Consider the following 17,358-nt stretch of genomic DNA (forward strand, 5'->3'; position numbering starts at 1 on the left):
CTTGAGTTTGGTGCTTTTTTTTTTTATTCTTGAATGATTCATAGGTCAGTGTTAAGTGGCGTAAACAAAAAGCATTCCTCTGAAATAGTGAGGTACAAGGACTGGAAATTAGGAAATGTGCGAAAAAGCAGCCAGTATTCAAACAACTTTTGAAAGACATTCAGAAAGACTGGAGAACTATTACTTACGACAATTTAAAAAATTAGAAGAATGTCTCTTTTCTTGGAAACAAAATAAAGAAATACGGCTCAATACTTTTGCAAAGTACTATGAGTTTACTTATAATAGAAGTAACAGTTTCCAAACTGATATAATTCTCTGGCTGCCTTTCAAGATTTTAATAACTTTCACATCATCTGAAAGGTGGACATGAGAATTGTGTCACTCTGTACCGATGGGTGGGACTAAAAAGAAATAAAATGTCAAAGATAAACACATCAGATTGGACAGTGTAGTAAAAGCAAAATGGCATTTCAGTTCAGATTTTTCTTCTGTTTCTTTCTCCATGCTGCCAGTCGTCTAAACTCTTTACTACTTCTGTACCTTTGACATTTTTATTTTCTCTCTCTGGCACTTCTTTGGCATTTTCTCTGCAGATTTCTTAACGTGGAATTACTATGTTACAATGCCCATGCCCGCCTCCACCTTCACTTTGGCAGTGGGTCACTGGCAACAAGTCACAGCAGAAATCCCCCCAGAGCTGGAAAAAGGGGTGAGGGACGGGACAGACTGTGGCAAGACTGCCAAACTTGGGCCTGAGTATGGGCAGTGGACTGAGGCTGAGCGTGTGTGTAGACTTGGAAGTTCTTCAAGTGAAGTAGTAAAGGGCTCTCCTCTCCAGACTGGCAGGTATTTTATTAGTTTTTCCTGTGTTCTTTCCTTCTAGTAGGACCTCCTCCTCTGCAGACTGTTATTAACCTAAGTCTGGCCCTTCCACATTCTATGGTCAAACTTTCCTTAGACTACACCAAAAATGGTGCAGGTGAAGTTAGGGTGATGAATAGGGTGCAGCACTCAATCAGCTTTTTTATGACAAATGCATAAAGGCTTTCACCATATTACATTAGGTTCAGTGCCCAGCAGAAATTATTGTTGGATAGAAAAACTGAGGCTTACATAAATTTTATAGACATACAGGATATAAAACGCAGGTTGGAGCATTTCGAAAGGGCTGGTTTCCTCTGTGCAGGGCATGGTCGATCTGGGGTCTCCCTTTTGCCGGCCAGCAGGTTGGCAAGTCTGCCAGTGGTTTCCAGTAATTCTCCTCCTCCCCCTCATGGTTGTCCTCCAGCAGCAGCCCAGCCATAGCCTGCTGCAGGCCCCATGATTCCCCAACTACAAGGAGGGCCTTTATTTTCAGTGAATGGCTTGAAGGAAACTTGGCTGTTGCTTGAAACCCTTGGAACGGTTCTGATGCCGAGGACGGACTTAGTGCTGGATATTGGATTAGAGTGAATGTGATTGCATGTCGGCACTTAGATATTTTTGGGCTCATTGTGGTTTGTGATGTATACTGTCATTTCCATATTTCCACTCCTTTCATTTCAGTGAGACAGTGCACACTGTGCCATGGATGGTTCAGTATTTCAAGGTCTATGTAGTCAAAAAGAAAAAAATGGAAATTTAAAAAATGTTGTTATTAGCCTTTGGTTAAACTTTTCTTTCCTGTTTTCTTCTACAGCAGGGACCAGACTACCTGCGTAGACTCTGCATTCTGTTACTCTTCCCTTGAGGATGAGGGACTCTCTGTAACTGATTGTTCAGGCATGGTAGATGACGGCATTTCTTGTTCCCATGGCGACTACCCTTGCCGATTTACTGAGCGGTCGGCTTGGTCCCAGCGGGTGATTCCACATCGTGTATTTAGCCCTGCCTGCCTTCTGCAAAAGGCCCAGGTGGGTTCTGACAAAGAGCCACTGAGAGTTGTGCTAATTAAATTTTGTATGATTAAAGGAGACGGCATCAGTTGACGTTTGTGTCACTGTGTCAGAGGTTTTCAACTACCATCTCTTGGCACCCTGGTAAACATATTAGACTGTATTTCCATGGGGAGCGGTTAAAAAAATCCTTATTATGTAAATATGCGAGCTATAATAACATTTCTTTGCTTTTGGTTTGTTTCCCTTTTGCAGATGGGAGTCCTTAAGCTGTTGCCTCAGTGTTTGGCTGCAGCCCATGCTGTTCTGGGGGTGCACCCCTTTCCCCGACTTGATGTTCTCATTGTCCCAGCAGGGTTCTCAAGTCTGGGAATGGCCAGGTAATGACATCTATGTTTTTGTTAAGATGGTGCAAGGAGTAGATTATAAAGAAATGCTGGAACGAGAGAAAAAATATTTAGTGAACAGGACTACAGGTTTAAAATTAATAGAAGTAAACTGTGAGTTGTTTGTTAGTTGTACAGCGAGTTAATGATGAAGAATTTATACTCTGCTAGTAGTTTTCATGTTTGGTTGTGGGTCCTCCAGTTTCCTTTCACGGTCAAAAGATGTGTTTGTTAGTGTAACTGTTGATTCTCAATTTTCAGATGACCATTATTGTTGATTTGAAATAGACAAAACACTTAAAGTTCATTGTAAAATGAACACTACGTATACTATAAAGGTATGTGTAAGTGAAAAGCACTTTGACTGGCCAGTGAGTGAAGAAAAGCGCTATATAGTACTGTGCTAAAGTCTTGCGCCACTCCTCATTTCTTTATATTTTTGGTTACAAGAAGAAGACTGTCTTCTATGTTTTTTAAGAGCAGTCGTTCTCCAGGTTTTCTGAAGGTCTTTTTACAGTTTGTCTTTGGACACTGGCTGCTTTTTTAGTCATTTGCAGTCCAGTCCTTGTACCTGAACATTTTAAAAAGAGGTAAAAAAAAAAGAGGTGGCCTAAAAACTATATACAGCAGTTAACTACTATCTGTCATTGTTTAGGGCTGCATTTGAAAACTGATGGAAGTGTGAATGCAGAAAGTACTGTCCAATTTTGGTCCACCATGCAATACCATCTATAAAACATGTGATTGGGAACTGCTTAATGTTTCAGCATGACAATGATCCCAAACATAATCCTGACACAGCAAAAGCACTCAATGAACCACTATCAGTCATGGATTGGCCTCCACAGAGCCCTTATTTAAGACGCCTGGAGAACTATTCCTGATGACTACTTAAAGAAATGAGAAGAAATCTTGCCTAAGAGTTCAGGTTGCATTAAAGAATAAAGGTGGTCATACCAAATATTGACTTTCAGTCTTGTTAGAACTGAACAATCTCAGCTTTTGAGTTATGTACTATATTTCCATGCTTGTCTGCATAAGGTTTTAATAAACCACTTTCACCAGTTTACTCCAATTTCCATCAAAGGTCTTGTATTACAGCTTTTTTAAACTTATAACATTTGATTGGTTGACCACCTAGGAGCAGCAGAAACAACCTGTCAACACAGAAATGTCACACTGCTTCTCTGTAGTTCCTTTTTTACTTTCACAAGTTGCAAAACAAAAGTTATTTGAGTAAAGTTGTTTGCTCACTAATGGTTGGTAGTTGTTTTACAGAGGTTTCTTGATTTCTTGAACAGTTAGCAGAATAATGCCGAAAAGCTGCAGAGGGGAACTGAAAGGTTGGGATTTACACAAGTGGATACTGTAGTCATACAGTATGATCCGCTGTTAATGTAAAAGAATATTATAGCAGTTATTTGGTTTCGGCGGAGCATTTTACTGTCATTTAATCTAGGTGTACGCAGCCCAATCTATGGACGGTCATGTAAAAACTTGTGAAGAAACATCAAAGATTTCCCACAGCAAAGCGACAATCAAGCACTTGTTTTTTAACTTCACCCTGCTGCTTCTGTTTTGGTTTCTACAGGCAAAGTGTTTCAGGGTTGCATGATTAATGGCACACTTCACATTTCGAAACCCCCTCGCTCTTTCTTAATCTTTTCTGTGGAGATCCTCCACATACGAATTCTTTCTGAATTAAAGACTCCAGCTGTAAACTTTGTTCAATCACTTGTCATCCCTCTTTTGTGCCCCCACATAACTGCTTCCAGCACGGGCTTGCAGGAGTTATGACTCGCATATGCATGGTGCTTAAAAAATGATGTAATGTTGTGGTGTTGTTGTCTTTTTAAGCAGGAAACATTAAAATAGCTAGATTAAAGCAAATAAAAAGACTAACACAGCGTTTCAAAGAAGACTTCAGCCTCTTTACTAAGCATCTCCTTAAACCTCTTTTTCCTTACACTCTCCTCCTTATTCGTTGTCCATTAATTTGCCCTCGACTATTCTTTACTTTTTCTGTTCCCTCCCTTCCCTCATCCTGTTTCCAAAACTCAGAAACTCACCACCTCTTTTTGCCTCCATTCACTTTTCCATTCCAAACAGCTATTTCCTGAGATTTTTTCCAAAATTGTTATTCCAATTCTTTTTCACATAATTTAACCTTGGTGCTTTTTCCCCCTTGTTTCTTTTTTTCTTTCTTCCTTTGTTTTTCCTCCTGTACTCACAAGGCCAAGCCTGTGTGACTGAAAGGACCATACTAGGGATATCCCCTCTAACTGACTTGTTTGAAACTCCGGCCATGTATAAACATTCACCATGGTAACAGGATATATAACAGAAAATAAGGAACAAGCTTAACAGGTACCCTTTGAAGGCCCCATAACCCTGAGCCTCTTCACTGGGCACAGCTTAATTGAGTCAGAGCATCAGTCAATAGGCTGCTCTATTGCATCTTTGTTTTTTTCCAGGACGTTTCAGGTGGTCCTTAGCCTCTCCAAATTACACTAGACCTGTGTGTATTTATGTTTTTGTGCAGGTTTAGTAGTGGAGGTCTGAAGGCTGATGGGTGGTCACGAAGCCACAGGATGACAGATTTATTGTTTTGGACGCTATAGATAATAACCCTTCATGTATTTATTTCCTCTTCACCCTCAGCTTGTCTCTGTCTTTAGATCTGTTCCCCCGTGCTCCATTTTCATATTTATTCTCCTTTTATTAGCTTAGTCTCTCCCCCCCTTTTTTTGTAATCCTTGTGTTCTGAAAATCAGATGTGTCCTGCTTCTGTCACGTCTTTACCCTTCACTGCTTCTCTTTTCATCCCCCGACTTTCTGTTACTCTCTTTGCTCTCGTAATATTGCTCGATCTTCAAGGCTACTGTGTTTGTCGTCCTTGTCTTTCCTCTCCACTTGTGTGGTTGATCACATTTCATGCCCTCGGGCATTCCCCTGAAGTCATAGTTTCATATTTTCTCCGCATTCTTTAGGCTGCGTATGACATCTTTATAGATACAGCTGATTGCATCTAGTAGCCTTATAAGTTAAGCGAAAATTGGATATTAAAGTAAATTCAAGGTGATGAATGTTTGGGCCTTTAAAAAAACTATTCTAATTAAGTAAGCTGATCAGGGTGGCCAGTAAGCATCCTAGTGTCTGCGGTTTACAACCACAGTCTCTCTTTCTCTCTCCATCTGCTTTTATCCTCCCCTCTTTTACTCTTGCTATAGAAAAAGTTCCCCAGACAGGATATGAGCTCATACCTGGTTATGTAGTCTGCGTGATTTGCTGACGTTGTAGCAAAGTGTGGTCTTAATCAGAGCTATTTTAAGCAACAGAGAGGGACAAACCGGCAACAGAACAGACCTCATTCTCGACTTTGCATTTTTTTAGACTGTTTTTATACAAAAACACAGCGCTCTTTCATCCATGGAAAACATTCTTGCCCCCATCTTGTGAAAATGTGTCTCCCTGCTGTATTTATTTTGAATGGACGTCAAGTGCTGACACTGAGGCTGTTCTGCCGTGGTTGTTGTTTGACGGATGTTTTCTTTTCCTTATGAGGATGGCTCCCAGGCACTTATCCCTTTTTCTCTGGCTGCTTAGGCTCCAGTTAGCTGCAGATGACAGAAGAGATTTAGGGCCTTCATTAAGCTTCAGACAGCACCTGCACTGACTCCCTATAAAACTCTGCATGGTTCTCAACCCAGTGTCAGCCCACTGCATCCTCCCCTCAATGTTGGTGGTTCAGTCATGGATGTCTCAACACATAACCGCAGGGTTGTGCTATAGAAAGGCTGGGAAGGCAACCAAAATGGAAGCGCAGATTGAGATGGAGATGAGACAGACACGAAGAGGGTAAAGGCGGGGTTCACAACAGGCCAGCAGACCCCCAGGATGTGGGAGAGGATGTGTGGATTATTCCCAGCAACAAAAGCCATTAGCCCCTGGAAAGACTTCAGAGACTGGTGCTATTTAATCTAGAGATTGGGAGGTATGAGGGCCCCATTTGTTGGGATCAAGCCAAGCGCAGTTTTTGTGCAGTGCCCCAGTGGAAACAGCAGGAGCGGAGGGGCTATGGACCAGGGAGCTGTGGCAAGAAGGCATAAAGCTGTTGTAGTGTGATACTGAGAAGAGAGGGGAGAGGCGAAGCAGGGGAGGAATCACAGTGGCGTGAAGTTTTTATACTGAGATACGAAAGGGAGGGCAGGAAACTGAAGATTAAGAAGTCAAGTAAGGGCATGTCTGGACTCAAAGGTTGTACCACGTATGCTGTGTACCCACGAGGCTCTATGATTCACACACACAAATGACTAGACTTGCGCAAATGTAGCTTTCAAGAAGCCAGTCAGCAGCTCAAAGTATTTCCATAAGAATTTATTTGTTTATATTTTTTGCAACAATTTGGGTTCAAAAGCGTTGCAGGAGTCTTGAGTTATGAACGGCCTGCTACCAGCATCCTGTACAGTACATACAAAACAGGATCATCTCTTGCCTATTTGTATGTATTCCTGTTGTCTTCATGGCTGTTTCTTCAACAAGCCAAGCTTTGAGGCTACATTGTAGAGACACTGATGTGTTACCTCTCCCCATGTTATTAGTACAACCTTTAAGGCACTGAAGAGCCGATAAGGGAGAGGAAGACAAATACATGGTTAACCATTAATAGAGGAGTGTGGAGATGGATGAAGAGGTGTCTGGGTTACAGTCAGTGAGCACATTAGGGGAATCCCTTAAAGTTAATTCACCATCCAGTCAGGACAAAAAGTTCATTGTTCTGAGTGATTGAAGGACATGAGAATGGTGTAAACTAATGCCCTGAATATGATTGGAGTGGTCATATTTAGCCTCGCACACTTTATTGAAAACTCTGTATATATATGTGTGTGTGTGTGTGTGTGTGTGTGTGCGCGGGCATTTGTACAATGTTTTTATTTTTACCTTTCTTAGGTCATACTGTTTTTTTTTCTCTTTGTTTTACAGTTTGAATCTGTAATCTCTTCATAGCATCACAGTCACGTCATTTCTGACTGGGAGTGACAGGAAGGGCACGGCATTTCCTCTCACTCTTTGAAGCTGACGTCTGTGTGTCCCAGAGTGCTGGCTTGACTTGCAGGACTAATCTAAGATCAGCGTGCCCAAAAGAAGACATGTCTGATATCCCTTGGAGAGCTTCCGCACAAGCGTTGAAATGCGCCTTTTCACTAGTGTGGGTGATGTGGGTTTTGTTTTGCTTTAGTGTAGACAGGCAGATTCCTGTCCTCGTGTGTGTGAGTGTATGAATGTGTGCATTGTTCAAATAATGGAACAAGGATGTGTATTTACTGTACTGGCATGACGTCAGAGGATACCTACACAGATGATGTGTAGGTCTGGACATTAAATGAGCCAGATCAATGTGCAGTACTTTGTTGCTGCTGTTGGCGTATTTTTATTTATTTATTTATTTATTTTATGACAGGGGAAGCATGCCCCACATTCTCATATGAATGGCAAAAACTCCAGCTTTATGTATAACTTAATCCTTAATATATCTTACTTATTCTCGTTATTTAAACCATATATTTAGTTACAAAATAGCAAAAAGACTAAAAAAATGAAATGTTGAAAATGAGACCACTAATTGTATTGTGAAAAATATATTTTTATTTTTATTGAATTTCAATTTGATGACAGCAATGTCTTGACAGGGGACTGACATATGTGCGTCAATCGCAAAACATGTGAAACATCTCAAGACTAGAGGAAATGGTCATCGAAGACTAGACCTGTTGAAGGGGAGGATGAATGAACTTGTGATCTTGTTGCCTTTAAAATGGTTGCTTTGAAGAAAGGGATCGGGTCTGTGACTACTTGCAGGCAGTTGCCATCTTGAAAACGACTTTTGTGAGTGAAATGCATTAAGTCATGACTGACTTGTGGAGGCAGTCTTCCACCATCCTACTGTCAGTTTGCAATTACAGTTTGTAGCTGTCTAAAAAATCTACATGCAGAAATTAACTGACAGAAATAAAGCCATAAATGTATAAATTTGAATTAGAAACTTCTCCACAAATAGTGCCATAGCTGCTGCAGGAAACTTATTAAATGCAGAAGGACATAGGCGTTTAGCAACTTTGCTTTTGTATATTCAGTTCAGTTCATTTTTATTTCAAACATATACATTCACCAACATTTCATAAAATCTTTCCATGCAGTTGTTTGAAAAGGAGTAGGCAGAAGTATATACTTATTTAGCCCTACCCCCTCAGGTTTGCATCCCCATATGAATATAACCAGAATAAAACCAGCTGTAGGGCAATAGGGTATTCAGATAGTTGAATGCCATGTTGCAAAGAGATGTGCCACTGATTTGTTGCACTCATCGGCACAGACTGACTCCAATTGATTACGATGTGTTAGCAATATGTCTGCATTTATAGATTAGACAACAACTATTTGCAAACCTTTACCAATCTGTCATTGAGTGATTGAAGTCAGTCTGAGTCAGACCACGATTGTTTGGAGACAAGTTTTCTCCTAAAAGTTGGCCTGTGGAGTTGCTCTTTGATCGAAAAGTGGTCACCCAGAATTTGAGAGTGTTGCACAGTCGGCCTCTCTGTGATGTGACGGAGAGCAAGAGATTATTCAGCAACGGTGTAAATAGAAAGACTGTGGAGTCGATGCAGTATAGAGTATAGAAATGTAAGGATCATGCTTCTCAGACAAATTGAAGTTTGAGAAGTTTGTCATCATCGGTACAGAAAGATTGAAGTTATTCAGAGAAATCTCTGTATGCAGGGAATCAGACTGAGAAGTCTCAATCTCAGGATAGTCCCCATCAAAAGCAAAACACGATACACAATTGCAAGCTAAAATTCATGCAAAAATAAAAACAGATATAACAAGATCTCACAATGTTGCCATCCTCGCTGCAAGCTGGTTCATTTTAAAAACAAAAGGAAGATGAAAAAGTCTTACAAATCTAAATATGTGTTTTTTGATATTGCTGATGGATAAATACTGTTTGTTGAGGAGAGGGATTATCTGGCTAGTTATCAGAGTGCACTTCAAGAGCTGTGATTCATGACGGCATGGGGTGTATGAGTTCATGTGGCATGAGTTGAATGAATTTGCACATCTGTCAAGGGCCTATTAATGCTGAATAATGTCTGTAAAGGTCATTGAGTAACATATTGTGTGATTATATTTAGATGATATCCTTTCCATGGAAAGCCTTGTTTATTTAAGCAAGAAAATACCAAATCATCTTCTGCCCATATGACTGCAGCGTGGCTGTAGTAAACAGGTCTGGCAATTAAACTGACCTGCCTGCAGTCCACACCTGCCTCCTATTGAAAACATTTGGTGCATTATGAACTAAAAAATCCCTCAAAGGAAACTTGAGCCTGAGATCCAGGAACATATGAGTCTGAGAGAACATTTAGTTTTCAAAACTTCCATTTAAGCGTATATTTTGTTAACATATTACACAAAGTCCCATCTTTTTTAATCAACAGAGTTGTATTTTACATTGCTCCCTCCTCGTAGAGATGGGCTGCCTTAAAAAAAAGGGGGGGGGATGTTCAAGTAGTTAAACTGCTTGTTACACTTGCAGTACAGCCAAACTAGGCAGCCATATAACTGTCACAGCCACAGCTGAAAATTATGACTGGTGTATACCTCTTGACCTCTCAGGCAGTAGAGAATTTTCAGCCTGACTTCAGTTGATTGCATTGTTTGTTTATGGCCTAGCAGGAAGTTACATTGGCGATTGGTCCCCGTTGTGAGGAAGTAGGGAGCTGTAGTGCCGGGGGGAGTTGGTACCCTCTGGGATATTCCTCCCCCGCTGCTCTGGAGTTCTTTAGTGTGCCACCTGTGCTGTTTTTTTATGTTTTATAGGACCAGTGGGGTTTTTTTTTTTACACATTTTAACCTAGTAGAAGTCATGTTTTTCACATTAGTGCTGACCATCTCCAGAGATGTTTAGTGTGCTGTAAAAAAAAAATAGTGTATAGAGTTTATGTTTGATTCCAAAAAAGCCATCTTTAATAGGATACCAAATCCTGGTAGAAGTCTTGGTAAATGGACTGGCATTTATATAGCCCTATTCTAGGTTCATTGATCACTCAAAGTGCTCTCATTATAAGCCACATTCACCCATTTTCCACACATTTAAGCAGCACTTTATTCTGTGCTTTTACACACTGATGGATGCATGATAGACAATTCAGGTTTAAGCAGAGTAGACTGGCTAGAGCTGGTGCCCTGGACTGAACCTCTCAGTTGACGATCACTGTTTTTATTAGTTTATTGTTGTTTTTTGAGCCTCTTTTTGATTAAGATGACTAGTAAATCTAAAATCTTAACCATGAATGAATTATTAGCGGTAAATTTCTCCAGCTTTATTTTCATGAAATGGTTGTTTGGAACAAAAGAAATGATTTCAGCAATGTGACCAGGACTAATGGGATGAATCTCACAAAACTAACAGCTTTGGAAAAACAAAGCTGATCATTAAGGAAAGATCATTAACTTTGAGGAAAGCCATGCTGCTCGTTACCATCTTACATGATAAACAAATGAAATGCAACAGCAGAGCACAAAATGCAAATTAAAAAGTTAAGATGTTAATCTTATTCTGTCCTAGTTTCCAGTATCTGCCTCAGTCTTTTGCCTCATTGCCAATGATTTCCTACCCTTTTGCACCCTTGCTAAATTGCACCTCCTGCCATCTTGTTAAGCTGTGCCATTACCCCTTCTCTCTCTCTTCCTCCTCTCACTGTTTGTTCCCCAGTCTTCCCACTGCTTGTCCTTCCCTCTTCCTTCTGATATCTCAGAGGATTTCTTGCCTTTCTGCTCTCCTCTCCAGTTTGATCTGCAGAGTAACTCTAGAAGTGTGTGATACAGACCTGCTCTTTCAGGAGACAACTAGGGGTTCAGGGTTGGGAGGGAAAAATGTGGGGGTTGGATTTTCTGGCACAGAAGACAGCTGTTAATCAAATAGTCAAGGATGAGGTGTTTCTTTCTTCCCACCTTGAGTGGATCTCCCTTTCGTCAATGGGCCTCACAAAAGAGCCAAGGGAGTCGGAGGAAAAAGCCAGCTTTGCATGCCTGCACCTGGACAGAAGGAGAGGGAGTGTTTTACGCATGCTTTTAAAGTGATTGCAAGTAGTTAAGACTTTTAGTTTCCCTTGCTGGTCTACTTCTTGCTGAAAACACAGGCAGTTTCAAACCCAAAGGTGATAGCCTGTTCTATCTGTCTCCCTTTGACTCTTTGTTTCTTTTTCTTGGTCAGAACTTCCTCTTAATGCTGATAGCAGTGTACAGCTTAGCAAGTGTCTTGTTATTGCAAGAATATTCCTTTCTAGTTATCTCGAGCCTCTCAGCTTCCCTTCCGCCCCTGTATATGAGTTTATCTGTGCTGCTACAGTATCTAATCACAACTGAAGCATCCACCTTTTTAACTCTTTTTCTGCTTGAGAGGAGAGCGACCCACATTATGTTGTGAACATGCAGGTGTTTTTTTTCTGCAGGAGTGAACCTGAAACAATTTATTTGCAGTACTTGTTGAATTTTACATTATGACCTAAATGTCCTGCTCCTTCTCGGGCAATATTTGTGCTTTTATGTTCATCATAGAATGATCGATGATCGACGGTGTGTTTCTTTAGACTGTCCTCAGATGAGAACCTGCTGGCAACAGCTGGCATATAGTACTACATTTAACAGTAACACAGACACACTGTGCCATAACTCTGGATTAGAGGCTTTAGCGAGACAGGCCTGTCACGGCATACCCATTCTGTTAACGAATGGATGAGTCCAGTGGACCCATTCCCTCGAGTGATGGATGGGTCCATTGTATGGCATAGGGGACAATGGAGCTGATCTTGGTGTGCGTCCTCAGGCGTGTGTGATAGTGGAACCCAGAGGCTGGGGGTAATTTCATTCTGGGCAAAGCCAGACAGTTTAATGTCCGTGGGTCCTCTGTGCTGAACTGACCAAAATGAGACATTTGAATCAAAGTGCTGTGAAATATCCCTGGTAATGCTTCTCATGTGTCGCTTTGCTTTTAGCCTCAGGGACTGGCTGCACTCTCAGTTGGTCTGTTAGTTGTCGTTGTCATGCTAGCAGCATGAAGCTGTGTACAGCGGTGTGTAAGTCTCTCTGGTCAGTCCACCATTTTGATCAAGACATGTCAATTATATGTTTTTGGAAATTCAGAACATGCTTTCTTGCTTTGTTGATCCTTGAGCAAGTTAAAATTTCACCCATGAGAATATTTCAATAAGACTTACTGGAGGTTGGATTTTCTTATGAACATTAAGGGTTTACTACAGGGGTTGACTACAAATCAAGATGATGCCCTTTTTCTTCTTCACTGTTTTATTTTCAAGTATCTTTTAGTGAAATATTTCATATTTACTAAATTTTAGTAAATTCTAAATTGGCATGGCTGCAGCTCTTCCTATTAACAACAATGAATCCTAATTTGAGCTACATACATCTGAAAGTTTTTTTAATGTTTTTGTCTGTAGTTTGATTTATGCACAAGTTCTCCATAATCTAAGCGATTTAAAGAATAGTTTTTTTAAAGGTAGTTTTTGTCTTATTGTCATTAAATCCCTTGAAAACATCTGAATCAAGAATAGGGTGAGGTTGGTGAGATTAAAACTGATGCATCATATAACCCTGTGACATAATCCCCTTTTCAAAATAATGGCTAAGCCACTCGTGGCTTTACATTTTCATAGGAAATGAAAAATAAATGCAGTGACTCATTGACACTTTCAAACATAAATGAAATTGCAGTATATAAGTCATAAGCAGAGTTTTTCTAACAAACAGTTCTAATCCTAATAATTCTACCTTGAAAGAGAATATTTGGTATGACCACCTTTATTTCACAGCACTGCCTGAACTCTTTTAGACAGGTTTTCTTCCAATTTTTTAAAGTAGTCTTCAGGAAAGGTTCTCCAGTCTTGAAGAACATTTCAGGCTTTTCTTTGGATGTTCTCTGCCTTTTTTTCCCTTTTCTCTCATGAATGTTGAAATCCAGGCTCTGGGAATTCCAGTTCCATTCCATGATTGATAGTACTCCATTGTGTGGTATTTCTATCCAGGTATGCTTTTACTACATTTGCACTGTGTTTGGGATCATTGTCATGCTGAAAAATGATGCTGTTACCAATCAGATGTTTTACAGATGGTATTGAATGGTGGATCAAACTCTGATGTTACTTTTCTGTGTTGACAAGATCTCAAACACCACTGGCTGAAATGTAGCTCCAAACCATAACAGAGCCTTCACCGTGTTTTATAGATGGCTATAAACAGTCACTGTTGTACATATCTTCTGATCTCCTCTGTATATGTTGATGGTCATTTGAACTAGAACTCTCAAATTTGTACTCATCTCTTCATTAGACCTGTTTCCACTCACTTTCAGTTCAGTGACGCTTCACTGAACAGTAGATGGACCAGTTGAATGTCCAAATATGTCTCTCAAATATGTTCTAGTAAGGGCATTACTTTCAGAGGAAACACTTTTTAAGGAACCACTGCAAAGCATACTGAAATATGCCAAGTTTGTGGGTCTTCAGAAATCATCTTGTTGGTGCAGAAATACTATTTTATGTATATATGGCATTTTTACTAGATTTAACTAAAGAAATTGGAACTAAAGTTGTTTTTTAAGACTGCTAGTAACAAAGTGCCTAAAGATACAATTTATGTTATGTAGAAATACCACACTGGTTCATTGCTTGAAATAAGTGCCTTGTTTATGCTTGAATGAGTCATAGGTCAGTGTTAAGTGGCTTAACAAACAACAAAAGTCATTCCTTTGAAAGTGGTGAAGGACTGGACTGAAAAAAACAAAACAAAAAAAAACAACTTTGAAAGAAATTCAGAAAGAGCACTATAAATTACAGGAAAGTTTGGTGCCTTGGAAGCAAAAATAATATAAAGAAATGAGGGCTGGCTCAAGATTTTTGCACAGTTCTGTACATGCTGTATCATCACACTTTTTAAATGGTTTAGGTCTTCAGTAAGAACCACTGCCCTTTTGTCTTTATTTTCAGCTTCATATATCTCGCTTTGGGATATGCATGTCAAAGTTAACAAGAAATATAACCCTGTATGCTGACCCTAACCCTCGCAAAAGGCTGTGGCCATTCTTTGACGTCGTAAAGATCCAAGAGTGAAAAAAAGCACTGTTACAAACTGAGCATTTAGCATAGTCTGAAGCCTGAGCCTTTTGCTAATACTCATTGTCTGAAAACATGTTGAAAACACCAGAATCAAATACAAGTTAAGGTAAATCGTCCACTTTAAGTCTGAGATGGGCTGGGAAGGTGTAAGGAGGCAGACTGATCATTGATTGATTTGGCCTCTTTATCACCAACTTTGTTGTTCAACCATTCTGCTTTGGATTCAGTTTATTTGGGCCACTTTTGTCCTTAGTGTTAAGATCATGAGGTAACAACTATTAATAGTACAGTGCAGTGATTATATTTTCTTTTGTTAGTATATATGTGAAACATAAAACATGTTTCATCTACGCTATAGCCCTCAGTTGCAGTGTTTTGTCTCAAGGGTACGCAGCCTGGTCAGGTGGCAACCCAAACCCTCTGCAGAAAAAAACAGCTCTGCTCGTTGGCTAATTTCACTTCAGTCTCGCCCTAATCCATCTTTCCATTCTGTCAAACACTTCTTATATAGGCTCGGAGCACTGAGTGGTCTCACTTTCCATCTCCTCACTGTCTCATACGCTTACGTTACATAAGATAGAAAAAAAAGCAGTCTATTTATTACCCTGCAGGCAAGAAAATGTCTCAAATTATAATTCTGTGAAATAGATTTGTCCTGTCTTTTTCATTAAGGCGAAAGTGGAAGCTAAAAGAGGGTTCTGAGTGCTGTGTGTGAAGAGCGATGGGGTTTGGATGCAAGTAGTTACAGTCATAGAGGAATGTGGGTTATGTCATGTAGGTAAATGTTACGTCAGGCTGACTGACGATTGGTCTGTAGTTGCATATAGCTGATTGGTCTTTAGTGCTCATCAACGCATTGTGCATGTCCCTTATAGAACTGAAGAACAAGCGGATTATTCCTACCTTTGCATTAGCCACATTAGCAAATTTCTCATGTGTCTAATTTTCCATTAGTTTTGAGTGTATGCCCACAGATTAGTGTTATGTCAAAATTGGTTGAGTGACAGCCGGAAAGTTTGGAAACTTTGACAACAATTTTAAATCAATAAACAGGGACAGAGAGACAGACTTGGTATAGGAGATCTAGACAAATTGTACAAATTTTGAGGGCTGGAGACGTGCATATCTTGGAAACAATCTTGTACTTACTGGGAAAGGGTCTTGTGCTGTTTTGGAGTTGGTAGCAACTGAAAGTTAATTTCACTCCAATGTTATGTGATATAGTGAGTAATTTAACAAGTAAAATGTGGCATATTACTCTTTCTGTATAATGTCCCTAACACTGAATATAGCAACTTCTGCAGAAGTGTTTCAGATTTGGGTTCAAACATGTGTGAAAGAAGTTCAGGATTTGTTGCCAGCCAATAACTCTCAAGGAGTGATACTGAGACTCATAGAAAAGGGTAGAGCTGGGCGATATAAGATTTTTTCATATCACGATATGTTTTTTTCATTTCAGGTGATAACGATATATATCACGATATAAGCCAAATAACTATATTTGTAAGATTTAAATGTGCCGTTGCTCACAAGTAAAATGTGAAATAATCTGCAGCTTGTTTTGATTTAAATATTTATTTCCCATAATAAGTTCAACAGGGTAGATGTACTTAAGGAACATGAGACTTCAGTTTCAGATAAATAAAGGCAAATATTGCAAACTACACAAAAGGCAGCCGCTAAAGCGTTTAAGTTTCAAAATAGAACAAACAAAACAGACTACTAAATTGTCAATTCCACTTAGAAACAAAATATTAATTCTAAAAATAAATCTTAGTTTGTTTTACAGAAGAACAGACAAAATTGACTAACTTTTGTCAATATCAAATAAACTGAGAACTAAAAGGAAATTCTCAATCTCTCCTTGTTGTATAGCTTAGCTTTTCAAACAGTTTTAACAGTTACTTTAGTCTGACAAAAGCCGAATGACGAATTAGCGCTTTCAGTCAGAGATTGAGCATGCACCGGTTTATTGTATTTCCAGACTTGCTTTCGGCACAATTTACAGTGCGCGCTACTGTGTTTTTTGTCAGACTTGAAATAGCCGAAATACCTTCACACTACGGAACTTCTATGGCTCTTCCGTTCGACAATCTCTCCGGCATTGGAACCATCCTTGATTTTTTCTTCGGTAACCTTCGCTCACGCTCTCGGTTGATTTTTCTCTAGTCGGCAAACTCATTTCCTTCATTACCCGGGAAGCCCGGCTGCAAAAACAAATACACATGTGCGCCTTGGCACTTGTGCTGTACGTAACAAGTCACGTGACGTGACGCTGCGGCTGTGATTGGTTCGGCTCTGCGCTACTTAATTTGGATTGGCTGTTCTTTTTTTTCTTTTTTTTAAGAGGACAAGAGAGATGAGGCCTATCGCAATAGTTTAATTTTTCTATCGAGAAAAAGTTATTTCGCAATACATATCGTTATTGTTCTATTGCCCAGCTCTAGAAAAGGGGTTCGAATTAATTAGGTACCAGTGCTATTTTACTTATATTTCAGTAGTTCAGCCCACCAGTCAGAGCAGGCTAAGCTTTATGGTAGCAGAACCTAAACAAGACAGGTGCTAAAGTGGAGTGTTTCAAACTTATGGCTTATTTAGATTTCTGCAGCGAATCTTTGAGGAGCCTATGATGTAATCTGTGTAAGTGGCAGATGCTGTTACTGGCATTCATGCTTTTGTGTGGTGTTTTATGTGTTAATTACATTGTGGTCATGTCCCGGTGTTTTATATCCAGTGCCAGCCATGATAGAAACATATTAAATGCTGGTACGTTTTCCCTCCTGGGTCCCCACTCTTTGTTGTGGTCAGTTTTGGGTTTTTTCTTTTCAATTTTTAGAGGCAAATATACAGTTGTGGTCAGACGTTTACACACACTCATCATGGCTATGACTCTCATGGTAA

The 17,358-nt window shown here is 39.8% G+C and overlaps 1 protein-coding gene across 2 annotated transcripts in view; it reads left to right on the forward strand.

Annotated features, from left to right (window-relative positions):
- Window positions 1–17,358, forward strand: part of aopep (aminopeptidase O (putative)) — a 95,640-nt gene that overhangs the window by 4,108 nt on the left and 74,174 nt on the right. For both annotated transcript variants that reach the window (XM_063490435.1, XM_063490436.1), the window contains exons 4-6: window positions 597–849; window positions 1,682–1,895; window positions 2,133–2,257. In XM_063490435.1, coding sequence (XP_063346505.1) covers window positions 597–849; window positions 1,682–1,895; window positions 2,133–2,257 — 592 coding nt within the window. The remainder of the gene's footprint in view (window positions 1–596; window positions 850–1,681; window positions 1,896–2,132; window positions 2,258–17,358) is intronic.

The sequence above is a fragment of the Pelmatolapia mariae genome, linkage group LG12 (genome assembly GCF_036321145.2).
Source record: "Pelmatolapia mariae isolate MD_Pm_ZW linkage group LG12, Pm_UMD_F_2, whole genome shotgun sequence".
In the NCBI taxonomy this organism is placed as follows: Eukaryota; Metazoa; Chordata; class Actinopteri; order Cichliformes; family Cichlidae; genus Pelmatolapia; species Pelmatolapia mariae.